The sequence below is a fragment of the Saccoglossus kowalevskii genome, chromosome 11, assembly GCF_978046115.1.
Source record: "Saccoglossus kowalevskii chromosome 11, keSacKowa6.1, whole genome shotgun sequence".
Lineage (NCBI taxonomy): Eukaryota > Metazoa > Hemichordata > Enteropneusta > Harrimaniidae > Saccoglossus > Saccoglossus kowalevskii.
In genome coordinates this window covers 6,118,629-6,133,279 of record NC_140651.1, presented here as the reverse complement: position 1 = coordinate 6,133,279, position 14,651 = coordinate 6,118,629, and the positions used below count along the sequence as shown (strand labels likewise).

General features: G+C 36.9%; 1 protein-coding gene across 1 annotated transcript; it reads left to right on the top strand.

Moving 5' to 3' along the window:
- The first annotated feature begins 4,964 nt into the window (after positions 1–4,964).
- LOC102806160 (uncharacterized) lies at positions 4,965–13,381 on the top strand. The gene is made up of 7 exons (XM_085505587.1): positions 4,965–5,635; positions 8,589–8,762; positions 9,181–9,256; positions 9,983–10,099; positions 10,688–10,876; positions 11,687–11,797; positions 12,597–13,381. The coding sequence occupies exons 1-7, from the start codon at positions 4,965–4,967 to the stop codon at positions 12,768–12,770; spliced, it is 1,512 nt and encodes a 503-aa protein (XP_085361713.1). The 3' UTR covers positions 12,771–13,381.
- The last annotated feature ends 1,270 nt before the right edge of the window (positions 13,382–14,651 follow it).

Genomic DNA, 14,651 nt, shown 5'->3' with positions numbered 1-14,651 from the left:
ATAGAACCTTGATGCACACCATTTCAGATCAGATTTAAAGGGGCAACTGGCAGCCATTTTGTTTTAATCATATTTCAGACATGTTTATGTTCCAACTATCACTATAAACAAAACTATATTTTCAATTTGATGATCATTTAATTATTTTATGACTAGCATGAAAATATAATTTTCAAGATATGGGTTAAAGCAACATTATAACCACATAAAAAAAATTACCAAATCTTACTGATTCCGAAATAGTTTTAGACACAATTGCATGGCAAGGGTTAATTTTAAGTAGTCAACATTTCGTTGAAATCAGTCATGTGATTGGTGTTGTATGAAATTATGACACACAATTATGGGAACCATAAAACCCATAAAATCATAAGTGATAGGTTGTTAGAGAGACACTTAGCCAAGAAGGCAATAGATTTGGACCAGACTTGGTACGTTTTTGGTTTTGTACTGTAATGTTTGAGCTAAGTTCTAGGCAGCAACCCTAGATGTTAAGTTCTAGGTAACGACTCTTGATGTTAAGTTCTCGGCAACAACCCTTGATGGTAAGTTCTAGGTAACAACCCTTGATGATAAGTTCTAGGCAACAACCCTTGATGGTAAGTTCTAGGTAACAACTCTTGATGGCAAGTTCTAGGTAACAACCCTTGATGGTAAGTTCTAGGTAACAACTCTTGATGTTAAGTTCTAGGCAACAACCCTTGATGGTAAGTTCTAGGTAACAACTCTGATGGTAAGTTCTAGGCAACAACCCTTGATGTTAAGTTCTAGGCAACAACCCTTGATGGTAAGTTCTAGGTAACAACTCTTGATGTTAAGTTCCAGGTAACAACTCTTGATGGTAAGTTCTAGGTAACAACCCTTGATGGTAAGTTCTAGGCAACAACCTTTGATGTTAAGTTCTAGGTAACAACTCTTGATGGTAAGTTCTAGGCAACAACCCTTGATGGTAAGTTCTAGGCAACAACCCTTGATGTTAAAATTTCGGCAACAACCCTTGATGCAGTGGCGGATCCAGAGGGGGGGGGCATGCCCCCCAAACGCATGACAATTCATATCATCTGGATTACGCATAGCTTCTCTGCGATTTATGCTTTGTATATTTTAAGCAAAGTTTGGACCCCCCCAATACATTTTGCTGGATCCGCCACTGCTTTGATGGTAAGTTTTAGGCAACAACCCTTGATGGTAAGTTCTAGGCAACAACCCCTTGATGGTAAGTTTTAGGCAACAACCCTTGATGGTAAGTTCTAGGTAACAACCCTAGACGGTAAGTTCTAGGTAACAACCCTTGATGGTAAGTTTTAGGCAACAACCCTTGATGGTAAGTTTTAGGCAACAACCCTTGATGGTAAGTTTTCGGCAACAACCCTTGATACAGTGGCGGATCCAGAGGGGGGGGGGGCATGCCCCCCAAACGCATGACAATTCATATCATCTGGATTACGCATAGCTTCTCTGCGATTTACGCTTTGTATATTTTAAGCAAAGCTTGGACCCCCCCCAATACATTTTGCTGGATCCGCCACTGCTTTGATGGTAAGTTTTAGGCAACAACCCTTGTGGTAAGTTCTAGGTAACAACCCTAGATGGTAAGTTCTAGGCAACAACTCTTGATGGTAAGTTCTAGGTAACAACCCTAGATGGTAAGTTCTAGGTAACAACCCTAGATGGTAAGTTCTAGGTAACAACCCTTGATGGTAAGTTCTAGGTAACAACCCTTGATGGTAAGTTCTAGGTAACAACTCTTGATGGTAAGTTCTAGGCAACAACCCTTGATGGTAAGTTCTAGGCAACAACTCTTGATGGTAAGTTCTAGGCAACAACTCTTGATGGTAAGTTCTAGGCAACAACCTTTGATGGTAAGTTTTAGACAACAACCCTTGATGGTAAGTTTTAGGTAGCAACCCTTGATGGTAAGTTCTAGGTAACAACTCTTGATGGTAAGTTCTAGATAACAACTCTTGATGGTAAGTTCTAGGTAACAATCCTTGATGAAAAGTTCTAGGCAACAACCCTTGATGGTAAGTTGTTAGAAACAACTTTTGATGGTAAGTTTTTGGCAACAACCCCAGATAGCAAGTTCTAGGCATCAACACAAGATGTTAAGCTCTAGGTTCTAGGCAACAACCCTAGATGGCAAGTTCTAGACAACAACCCTAGATGGCAAGTTCCCAAAGTTCCCCCAAACGCATGACAATTCATATCATCTGGATTACGCATAGCTTCTCTGCGATTTACGCTTTGTATATTTTAAGCAAAGCTTGGACCCCCCCAATACATTTTGCTGGATCCGCCACTGCTTTGATGGTAAGTTTTAGGCAACAACCCTTGTGGTAAGTTCTAGGTAACAACCCTAGATGGTAAGTTCTAGGCAACAACTCTTGATGGTAAGTTCTAGGTAACAACCCTAGATGGTAAGTTCTAGGTAACAACCCTTGATGGTAAGTTCTAGGTAACAACCCTTGATGGTAAGTTCTAGGTAACAACTCTTGATGGTAAGTTCTAGGCAACAACCCTTGATGGTAAGTTCTAGGCAACAACTCTTGATGGTAAGTTCTAGGCAACAACCCTTGATGGTAAGTTTTAGACAACAACCCTTGATGGTAAGTTTTAGGTAGCAACCCTTGATGGTAAGTTCTAGATAACAACTCTTGATGGTAAGTTCTAGGTAACAACTCTTGATAAGTTCTAGGTAGCAACCCTTGATGGTAAGTTCTAGGTAACAATCCTTGATGAAAAGTTCTAGGCAACAACCCTTGATGGTAAGTTGTTAGAAACAACTTTTGATGGTAAGTTTTTGGCAACAACCCCAGATAGCAAGTTCTAGGCATCAACACAAGATGTTAAGCTCTAGGTTCTAGGCAACAACCCTAGATGGCAAGTTCTAGACAACAACCCTAGATGGCAAGTTCTTGGCAACAACCCTAGATGGCAAGTTCTAGGCAACAACCCTAGATGGCAAGTTCTAGACAACAACCCTAGATGGCAAGTTCTAGACAACAACCCTAGATGGCAAGTTCTAGACAACAGCCCTAGATGGCAAGTTCTAGACAACAACCCTAGATGGCAAGTTCTTGGCAACAACCCTAGATGGCAAGTTCTTGGCAACAACCCTAGATGGCAAGTTCTAGACAACAACCCTAGATGGCAAGTTCTAGACAACAACCCTAGATGGCAAGTTCTTGGCAACAACCCTAGATGGCAAGTTCTTGGCAACAACCCTAGGTGGCAAGTTCTAGACAATAACCCTAGGTGGCAAGTTATAGGAAACAGCCCTAGATGGCAAGTTCTTGGCAAGAATCTTAGATTGTAAGTTCTAGGCATTAACAAAATTGGTAAGCGCTAGACAACAAACCTAGATGGTAAGTTCTAAGCAACAGTCCAAGATGGTTATTCTAGGCAGCAAACCTAGATGGCAGCTTTTAGGCAACAACCCTTGATGGTAGGTTATAGGCAGCAAGGATGTTTCGATTCACTAGTTAAACCATTTGTTGGGGTGGACCTAAAAACGGAAAACATTAACTCTCTGGGAAAAATGGCTAGAGTTTTAATGTTCGCTGACTATTACAATCTCAAAAGCCAGCAGCGTGGGTTTCACCTTGTGGTTCGACTATCCCAAACAGTCTAACCATGGATGATAATTATGGTTCAAGGCTGGTAACATGTTTAGGTTATAACAACTGTTTGGTACAGATTCATGGTCACCCGTTTTATAAATTGGAAACATCAAAATTTACAATATGTTATTGCCAATACCAGGAACGTATCTAAAAAATGGGGGAAATCTTCTCAACTTACTGACAAAAAAAAGTTCATCAGTATATGTGGTATTTGTAATACATGATTTCAATGAATGTGTCATTTGCATTTTCAGTGACTTGCTGCGTCAGGGACGTAGATGTACGGGAACTTCAGCAGAAATACCAGATTTGACCAGAACTCATTAGTTCATTACAGATAGTACAGCTTTATTCATCTAAACCGTCAGCAGAGGTCACGCCTCGCTGTCCACTTAATTAATTAGTTAATTCTAAACAATACTGCAACGGCGTGTGAACCAAATGTGTGAACATGATGTCGTTATGGTAACACATTTTCTCTCTAACAAATTTTGAGCTGTCCTTTAACTGAAGTGGAAATATCTTTAATTTTCAAAATATTACCGAGTTACATATAATTATATTGAACACGCACAAATGTTTGCAATTATGGAGTAATAATTACGTAGGCGCACCACTTCTATTTCAGAATGATTTTAAATTGTTACAAAAGTGCCTATCAAATCAATATATTTGAAATTGCAAATTGTAGGAACTATTCTAAAAACAACACATTAATTGACAACTTTTAAACTTCTTAAAACTATATTAAATCTTACTACTTAGAAATGTTTAAATTTGCCATAATAAAGAACCTCACATACATATTTTTTAATATGGGCGTTCACATAAATATAATTCGTCATCACAAAAAAATCGTTCGTAAATTTGACAATATGAAGCATGCAATATATCGCAAAAATTAAACAGTCCTACGATTTTAAAAATGTTCATCCTCGATTCCTGCACGTGTTTTTTATATCGAGAGCAATCGTTATGCTGTTTTACATCTGTTAAGTATTATGTATATACCTTAAGCGGGCGTATATATACTTTATATAACAGTTTATTGTCCTTCTCATAGTTTTTGGTGTCGTTCACTTCGTACTGATCTTCCGGACCATTTCTTGAGGTTTTCTGGAGTATTCATCTTGTCAGCGGTGTTGTTTGAACGAATCTGTCTCCAGGCTTCAAACGTGTCGTCTCTCTTCTTGATGTCGAAGTTGAATTAATTTGGATCTTAGCCAAGTGTTACGAAAAAAGCATTGAAATGAGGGGACTCATGCGAGCGTGCAGAAGACGCTTACCACGGAGAGCATGCAGAAGACACTTACCACGGAGAGCGCGCAGACGACACTTACCATGGAGAGAGTGCAGACGACACTTACCATGGAGAGAGTGCAGACGACACTTACCATGGAGAGAGTGCAGAATACACTTACCATGGAGAGAGTGCAGAAGACACTTGCCACAGAGAGCGTGCAGAAGACACTTGCCACGGAGAGCGCGCAGACGACACTTACCACGGAGAGCGCGCAGACGACACTTACCATAGAGAGAGTACAGAAGACACTTGCCACGGAGAGCGTGCAGAAGACACTTACCACAGAGAGCATGCAGACGACAATTACCATGGAGGGAGTGCAGAATTTACTTACCATGGAGAGAGTGCAGAAGACACTTACCATGGAGAGAGTGCAGAAGACACTTGCCACGGAGAGCGTGCAGAAGACACTTACCATGGAGAGCGTGCAGAAGACACTTGCCACGGAGAGTGTGCAGAAGACCCTTTGCCACGTAGAGCGTACAGAAGACACTTACCACGGAGAGCGCACAGACGACACTTACCATGGAGAGCGCACAGAAGACACTTACCATGGAGAGAGTACAGAAGACACTTACCATGGAGATGATACCAGGGATGTACCCAAATCTAAATTGGTAAACGTTGAAATTGGTAAAATACTCTTAGGGGCCCCCATACATCTACTATATGTGATTATTGTCAGTACATGTCAGAACTTACTTGCACGGTTTACTTATTTTTGTGTTGTGTATTTTATTGTATTCACTCATCCAATTTTGGTTTGCCAATACAATTTGAAAAATCCAACAACAAACTGTAAAGAAAATTTAAATAATAGCAAAAGACATTGAGCATTAAATTTAGCAATTTGTTTGAAACAAAAAGTCGAAAAGTGTATGCTGAATACTCAAAATCGTCTTGTCTTGGTCATGGACGGATACAGTTGACCCTGCAATCGCCAATAAACCGAATTTACATAGGTAACAAAATATAACACATGATATAAGGCAAGTAACGTGTTTGTCGGAGGTCGTCGCGCCACGCATGTGTGACATATGTGTTGATAAACATTGATTTTCCCAAAATCCAACGCACTCTTCTAAAAAATTACGAGTATCAGTTTTGCCCTGGGCGCCACTTTCACTAATTGCCGTCGGCGACTCCGTCGATACCTTCCAATTGCCAACAAAATTACCTACTTAAAGCTTGGTAACCACTTAGTCAAAGTCGCCATCTTTGTTTATATGAGACTCACATATCTATCGTATAGGTGGCGCGACGACTACCGCCCTTTGAAGCGGGAGGGTCGTCGCCTGCGCACGCGTGGGAATTGAGTCCCAAGCGACGATAACATACGTTAAAAACGTAAAGGCTCACGGGTAGACGCTTGTTTGTAAACAATGACACCATAGATCGCCGTCTTAGACAGTGCTTCATGTGACGACACACGCTATGGCCATATGACGCATGCGCATGTGACGACTCACCCGCTTTAATAGTGGTCGATTATTATTTTTTCCGCGAAGTAAGAGATGTGCCGTGATTAATTAAACGTGCTGTCACTTTCAGGCTTCGTAATAATATATAGTGTCCATTTTTTCCACTAGTGCGGTAAAGGGACGTAAAGTGCATTATTTGGTCAATTGGGGAAAAGTTTGAATCAGAAAAAATCAGACTTCTTGGCTTGAAAGTGGTAACAAGTACCGCTATATTGAATTGTCAGCAGTTCGCTTGCAATATGAGTGACCCAAGGTGACAGAACCCAAGGTGACATTTCAACGGCCAAAAGGGAGAATTAACATACGCACACAAAAGATATGGTCAATTACATCTTTGTCACGTGATGTAGGTAAAATGGCTTCTGTGAAGGTGGTCGATTTCAGTTGTTACAGTCTCGAGAGAGATTCTCTGGACAATGCAAATTGTCATAAACTTATTGACGATGTCCACTCGGCACTCTCTACAGTTGGCTTTCTATATCTCACCAATCATGGTTTAAGTCACTGTATGGTAAGTTTCCTTCGCCAAGATTAGGACGTGAACTTGTAGTTATTGTGCAAGATGAACCATTTGCAGTATCTGTAAATAAGCGCCCTCTAGCGATATATATATATATATATATTCGTTGTTCATGACATGTTTTACTCTGCAATTATATTTTGTATTTAGGTGCGTAGTGACGTAGATACGAGTGTCATCCATTCCGTACATTTTGTTATTTATTATAAAATAATTTATTGTAATGAAATTATATGCTAGTGTATTTAAGGTTGTAAAAAATGATCTTTGAATAACCTAGTTTCTAATCTGTGCGTTGGATTTTATTAATACATAATGAGTACTCGAATAGAATCATTTCAATATGCAGTGAATTTGATAAATTTTTTTACAACATACAACTACTTCGATGATACGATACTATTTGTCGGTGATTTTAAAAGAAACAAATAGATATCGGTCATTTCAACCCTTTGAAGATTGTTTGTGCACGTCACATTGGCTGTATTATAATGGCTGTGACGATGAAATACGACTTCTTGTGATGTATCTATTATGCAGATGTATCTATTATGCAGATGTATCTATTATGCAGGTGGACGTGTCATAAACAAACACAAAATGAAATTAGGCGCAGATGTAACTCATGGTTATTTATGAGTGCCGATTTTGAGAAGAATGTTGGCGATTCACAATTTTTTTTTTTTTTTTCGTTATATTTGGATATTGATAAACTTTCGGAGCTTTGCGAACACAATGAAAAAAGGAAAATTACCGGAAAAGTGAACAAATGCATGTTTTGTCCAAAAATAGTGAAACATATAATTTAGTTTTTTAAAGGTGATGACGGAAACTCTATATAATTTACTATAAATAACATTTTACAAAGCATTTATCTTGTGAGAGTTGTAACTGATTTATTATAAGTGTATGTACAGATTGGGTGAATGATTTTGCGAATTAGTTTTCTTTCTGATTTATAGTTGGCCAGGACTTTCTTTAATTTTGTTCTATTACACCTCCACACTGTATTGGTAATTTGTTTCAGATAAATGTCATGCACCGATCCTTGTATGTGTTGACTTCAACATACATGTTTCCTTATATTCAACATAGTAATTGATAATTCACGCCGAGTGCATTATTTTCTTAACAGTGACACGATATTCTGAAATGTACGACTTGGAATGAAAGATTAAGTGGATTTACTATTGTACTGTATACACGGTTTACAGACTAAAAACAATTGACAGTTTGACAATTAATATTATATATAAAAAAATAAATATTCAATATTATTCAATATAATAAATAGTAATGGTTATAAAAATAAATAGACTGAATAATCTTACGCAATAACATGTAAAGAAGTTGCATGGTTTGCAACTCCAGTGATAACCACATCATAAATATAATGTGGAAATTTAATGTCGAAAAATTCTCGAATTTATATAAATTTGAATCTAATTCAATTGAATAATCGAAAAAGAGATATTACTAACATACACGTATGTCTGCTGTAATATCTCCTAATATGTTATATTGTGGCAGGATTCCAAAATATTAGCAGTGTATAACCAGCATTGTAAATATATATACAAATATAATATATATATATATAATACATTAAATATATGATATGTTCTATGTTATAATATTTATTTACTGTGGTAATATGGTAGCACTAGAAAAGCATCCGCAAATATCGTGTATAACCCGTATTTTCTTTGTTTGTTCAAGATTGATGATATATTTCACAAGTCTAAAGAATTTTTTAGTTTGCCAAATGAAGTCAAAAGGAAGTATCTTTTACAACCTGGATGTTACCATGGTTACTGCGAATATAGAAAAGAGGCGTGGGTATCCCCGTGTTCATATAATTGCAATATGTCGTAGTATTGTAGATTGTGTCAGTATTCCTATTCAATTCTCATATTCAAGGAATTGGAACTACTTCATTAAAAATAACAATCAGTGTAAAGCATGAACGCCCGTAGTGATACAAATGCACGTGTCTATACGTGTGTTATATTTATCGAAATGATATGAGCTAACGATGCGAATTGTTCAAGTAAAGATATTCTGCTAAATGTTTGACCTCTTTTATTAATTTGAATGTTATAGAAAATTTTCTATTGTGGCATTTTATACTCGTGACACTTACTGTATTTCAGTGACATGCGTAGACACGGAATCCTAAAATTATTTACTGAGTTGAATAGTCGGTAAGGATTGTCAAGCATAGACAATTAGTTTTGATTTCATTTGCATTAGATTGAACATTGAAAGACCCGGAGACTTGAAAGAAGTTTTAAATTATATGCGAGGAGAGTACTCCAATGAACCTGAGGTATTTGTGTGTCTATTCTATTTGTGAATGCAATTAGTATCACATCAAATCTGCATCGCATCTGCATATTCGTTGATGCTCTTGAGGTGCCGAGCATAAACTCAAGAAAACTTATTGTAGTGTTTATGTTGCGGTAGTTTGTAACCAAATCTGTATGGCTCTATAATTTATTGTTTCCTCGGAATATGTGAATCACTATAATTGTATACCAGTTTTTGACAAGTATTTAAATGGCGGTGATCGTCGCGCCGCGTCCTGTTCGATATGGGACTCATAGCGACGTACACAACGCGTGTAAACTACATTGTTTGTGTACATAAAATTCGAGCACGCGCTGCGCGACGACCAAGAGAATGTACATATATCCTTATAAATTAATATAGAGTAAGACAATTTCTCTTTATATTACACAGTTTTTTTTTATAGTTTTTTTGGGAGTCCTTCAAGCAAACAAACCTTTTTCTTCAGAACGGTGACTCATAGCTTATTTATATTGCTGCATATCACGAAGGCGTATGTGTAAATGTGCTATAGTAATACATCCACTTGTAGATTCATTTTCCGGAAAGTCTACTACATCTTTAACTCGTTTTGTTTGTATTACTTGGGTAAGTTTTATATTGTCAGGAAGTGTTTTATATACATCTATTTTAATTATGATTGGTTTTTACAGAATAATGATGGTGTTGATAAACAAATATATGCAAACTTTTCTGTTTTTCTCAGGTTATACTTGGTGAGGAAATCAGTGATTTCCAGTCAACTCTAGACAATTTCTTTGAGAAATGTCAACAATTGGCGATGCGTGTATTGGAGATCATAGCCAGAGGGTTCAATGCAGAGGTGAGTATTTGAGGTATAATATGCTTTGCTTTTATGCGATTCTTGTCCGAAAAAAGGAAGGCGGTCTTTCTCAAATACAATTTTTGAGTATCAACATATACTTAAAATTTCATAGTCACAGGTAACGAATAGTGTGTTTGCTATTTTGTGTGTCTAATCTTAAATGATGAAAAATACCAAAATAAAATAGTGATTTTCTTACAGTTGCCATTCAATTTACATTTTAATGACATCCAAATAAATTAAAGCGGAGGGGCATCATCTGCGCATGTGCGAGAATTGAGTCCCAAACGACCGTTAATAACGCACGATAAAAACGCAAAACCTCATGGTAAGACGCTTGTTTATAAATTACACTCCCTCAAATTCATGGACTATTTAAACTGTTGTTAAATTCGTGCAATTGGGAAGCAATGCTTACTGTGACAAAACACCATCGGCACTGTTGACCAGGACACAGTAGTCCGTCATATTCACAATCGTAATTGCATACATACTGTATGTATATATATATATATATATATATATATATATATATATACTCATGTAGAATGCTTCCGAATGTAATAATTTTAATTTTATGGTCAGGATCCTCTTATCTTTGTGAAAGAACATAAATATTGTGGAACCACTGAGAATAAAACTGCCTTGAGATTGGCATGGTATCCTGCTATCGCTGATGGTGAGGATATCAAAAAGGATCAGGTCAGATGTGGGGAGCATTCCGATTATGGTTCCATTACACTTCTTTTACAAGATGACCTAGGTGGTCTCCAGGTAATGTTATACATAGATGACAATGCTATCATTAATCGGCCATAAGATGACATACGTTTTCTCCAGGTAATGTTATGCTTGATTGATGTGAGATGGTAATGTCGTCATTAACCAGGCACAAGCTGAGTTTCACTTTAGTTATTCCCCAATTAGTATTTTCAATGCGGGCAATTACACCAACGTCTTTATTACAGAAAGGCACGGCTGTACAGTGCATTTAGTGGCTTTTAAAACCCAATCGATCGTGTATGGCTTGAATATTTATAGTAGAAACATATGGTATTTTACGATAATGGACTTTTCACGTTCATGTGCGCGAGTTTTCCGAGTTTATTTTTGTGTTTCTCCTTTTAGCGGATTGAATATCGACCTATATGAATGATGTAGACCATCAATAAGTATACTAGTGAAGCCGACAATCAGCCATATTCGACAACTATCGAGTTAGAAAAGTTAAAATTTGAATATTGGGAATTATTATTGAAAGTAAAATGTCACTGCGGATGTACAAACGAATTTCAAAGTGGGTGTATGGCAAACTTCCATACTCCCCGGCAAACGCTATACGTTGCGAGTGTGAGTTCGGGTCTTGTGTTGTTGTAAATATTTGAAATGTTCGTTTCAATTCATCTCGATTGAATAGAATATTGAAATTATTTTCGTTTCGTCAATCACTTATTTTCTATGCCATGCTTGAGATGAGTGATAAGATTACATGGACAATTATACAGGCCAAGGTAAATTGAAACGATTCATCCGTCATAACGCGCCATAATATGCAAATCGTTGTTATATTACTATTTTATCTAGGCTCAAACCCAAGATGGTAAGTTCATTGATGTACATCCAATCAAAGACAGTATAGTCGTAAATGTTGGTGCCTTACTTCAAAGGTGGACGGCAGATAAGCTTCATTCACCGGTAAGTTTATCGTATATTCTATCTCATAAGATAATCATATTCTTTTGGTCGTGTCTTTGTACAGGGCAGAAAACGGGGGTTTATCTGGGGCATTCACATAGGAAAGGTATACGTTATATTCCGCCGAAATGAGTCACCTTTCCCCGAAGAATTCCCTGCATATTGGTCAACTTTTTCAGAGAAAAATCTCTAGACTAAAACAAGCCAAAAAATGTTATTATCTCGTTGTAGAATTACATTGACGAGGGTATATTCTATAAATTACATTCGACGTGAATCTATCGAGATTTAACACCAATCAGAGAGCAGGTTGTTTCTTTACAAACTAGGAAAACCCTAACACTTAACAGTCAGACCAATCAGAGAGCAGGTTATTTCTTGACAAACAAGAAAAACCCTAACACTTAAAGGGCGGCAGTCGTCGCGCCGCGTCCTGTTCGATATGGAACTCATAGCTACGTATACAACGCGTGTAAAATACATTGTTTATTTACATGAAATACGAGCACGCGCTGCGCGTTTTAACAGTCAGACCAATCAGAGAGCACTTGCTTGTTGACATTTGTTTTCGACGTACCAAGTTCTGCCTTGTATATATGCTTCGAATCAACTGGTAAATTTTGGTGTCTGTGTATTTCCTTTCTGTGACTTTCTGTTACTTAAGTGAGTGAATCGTATATTGTTGTGCTACAATGAAGGCATCATGATGAATGAATTTAAAACAGAATCCGTGTATTTTGCCTGATACCGTACTTGATAGCAACTGTTTGATTTACCTTTTTGAATAATTATTTTACAGGTTCATCGTGTTGTTATACCAGAGAAAGGACGATCGTCCAGTCGACAATCAATTCCATTTTTTGTTTTTCCTGATGACATGTATGAAGTCAAATGTATGGATGGGAGTGACAAGTATCCACCAATCACAGCGGACGCTTATCTTCATTTAAGACATGATGCAACCAGTTTATAGTGCCAAGGTGTACTTGCCATCATCACCGTGACTGTTTATAATAATACGTCGTTGAGACTTTTCTATATAAAATGCAGGAAGTTTAGCACTTTTGCTGTTTGTAAATAATAGAAGTGACACTCCACTGCACATTAGTTGCGATTTATTCTAAAAATCTTTGTTTATGTATATATTATACTACAATTCCTATTAGGCAACGATGCAGCCACACTATGCTGTCATTGTCGTCATAGCAATTTTCACATTTACAGCAGCATTATTAATAAGTACACGCAATTATTTGCATTGAAGTTGCATAATCTGGTATGCTACTTATAATAACAATATACCATTGACAGCAATAATTGGAACAATATACAATACATTATAACAACTGACATTGTTCTGATGTATAGAAATATTAAAGTAGAGGTAACAACATACCCGAATAATATCCAAATCATCAAACATCGAATTGAAGACCCTGAACACGGAACAAATGACTAACAAACAATCCTAAACAAACAATGGAACTGAATGGAAATGGAAAAGCATGTTGTCAAACCAATAAAATAAAGATTTAGTATTAAACTCTTGTTGTCAATCAGCAATAAATATTATTTTATTAACAATTTTTGATGTATATTGTTCTTAATTAAAATTAATTTATCATGTGGTATACATAAGAGTGATCTTAGTTTCAATTTTCGGTTCTTTGGAAAGAAGGAATGACATCACAACAAATATTGAGTTGTTAACACGTTGGTTAAACAATAAATCTAGCTTTGTATCTTGTTTTATGGATTTCGGGCATCCAATAGAAGCGTGTCATCAATGACTGGCGATTAGTAAGAATTTAAATCATGCTGATTAATGTATGCTAAAGCATTATTATCCTCACCAGTAAGCCCAAGTTCATTAATAAGGCCCACATCATGATGTGTCTTATACAAACAACACTATATTCTTGGAACCGATGTGTGCGGGACAACATTATATATGGTGGAGAACAGGGTAAATTACGTCTCAGCTTTATCCACGCAGTCTTCAACCCACTCAGACAACGTGTTTTGCTCTAACTTCTATTAGATTAACTGAAATTGATCTGGTGTGTCGTGGTACATTTCACAACATACATGTTCCACATATTGAGTTTTCTTGTTTCAAATATCTAGTCACTGCAAATCCGCATTCTTTACACGCCATTTTATGTCATCTGTTTTGGGTGGTTAGTGTCGATACGAGGCGCGTTACCGTGGTCTTGAGTTCGAATCCCATTTGTTGTTTGTTTATATGTTTACATTTATATTTCTGTAATTTTATTGTAGACGAACTTCAAGACAAAGCTTTTTAGAAAATGTTTAAAGTAATAAAATGTTCTTGTGAATTTCATGAAAATCGGATATTTTAAATTTTTGAAATAGTTAAAAAGTTAGTGATTAGTTTACTATATTTATGGCATTCATTGATGAACAACCAAAACGGTGTGGCAATATGTGTAATACTGTAGGTACAGAACAATTGATTGTTAAACATCATTATACCAGCAATTGTAGATATATTCATTATGTCACTGGATGTGCTACTGACAGGAAATTACGTCATAGTTTACTTCATTATACCAACAATCGTAGATATCGATTCGTTACCTCACGGAATGTTACTAGTGAGAAACTACGTCACAGTTCATTATATCAGCAATTGTAGATACTTAATTTGTTACCTCACGGAATATCGTACTGACAGGCAACTACGTCATAGTTAATTATACTACCAATCGTAGACAGTTACAGGTAATGTCACGAAGTGTGATATTGACAAGTACAATATGGCACTAATGACGTCATCCATAAGCCGCTTTTATATACGTCCTTCCCCTCTTATCAAAAAAAAAGAAGAATT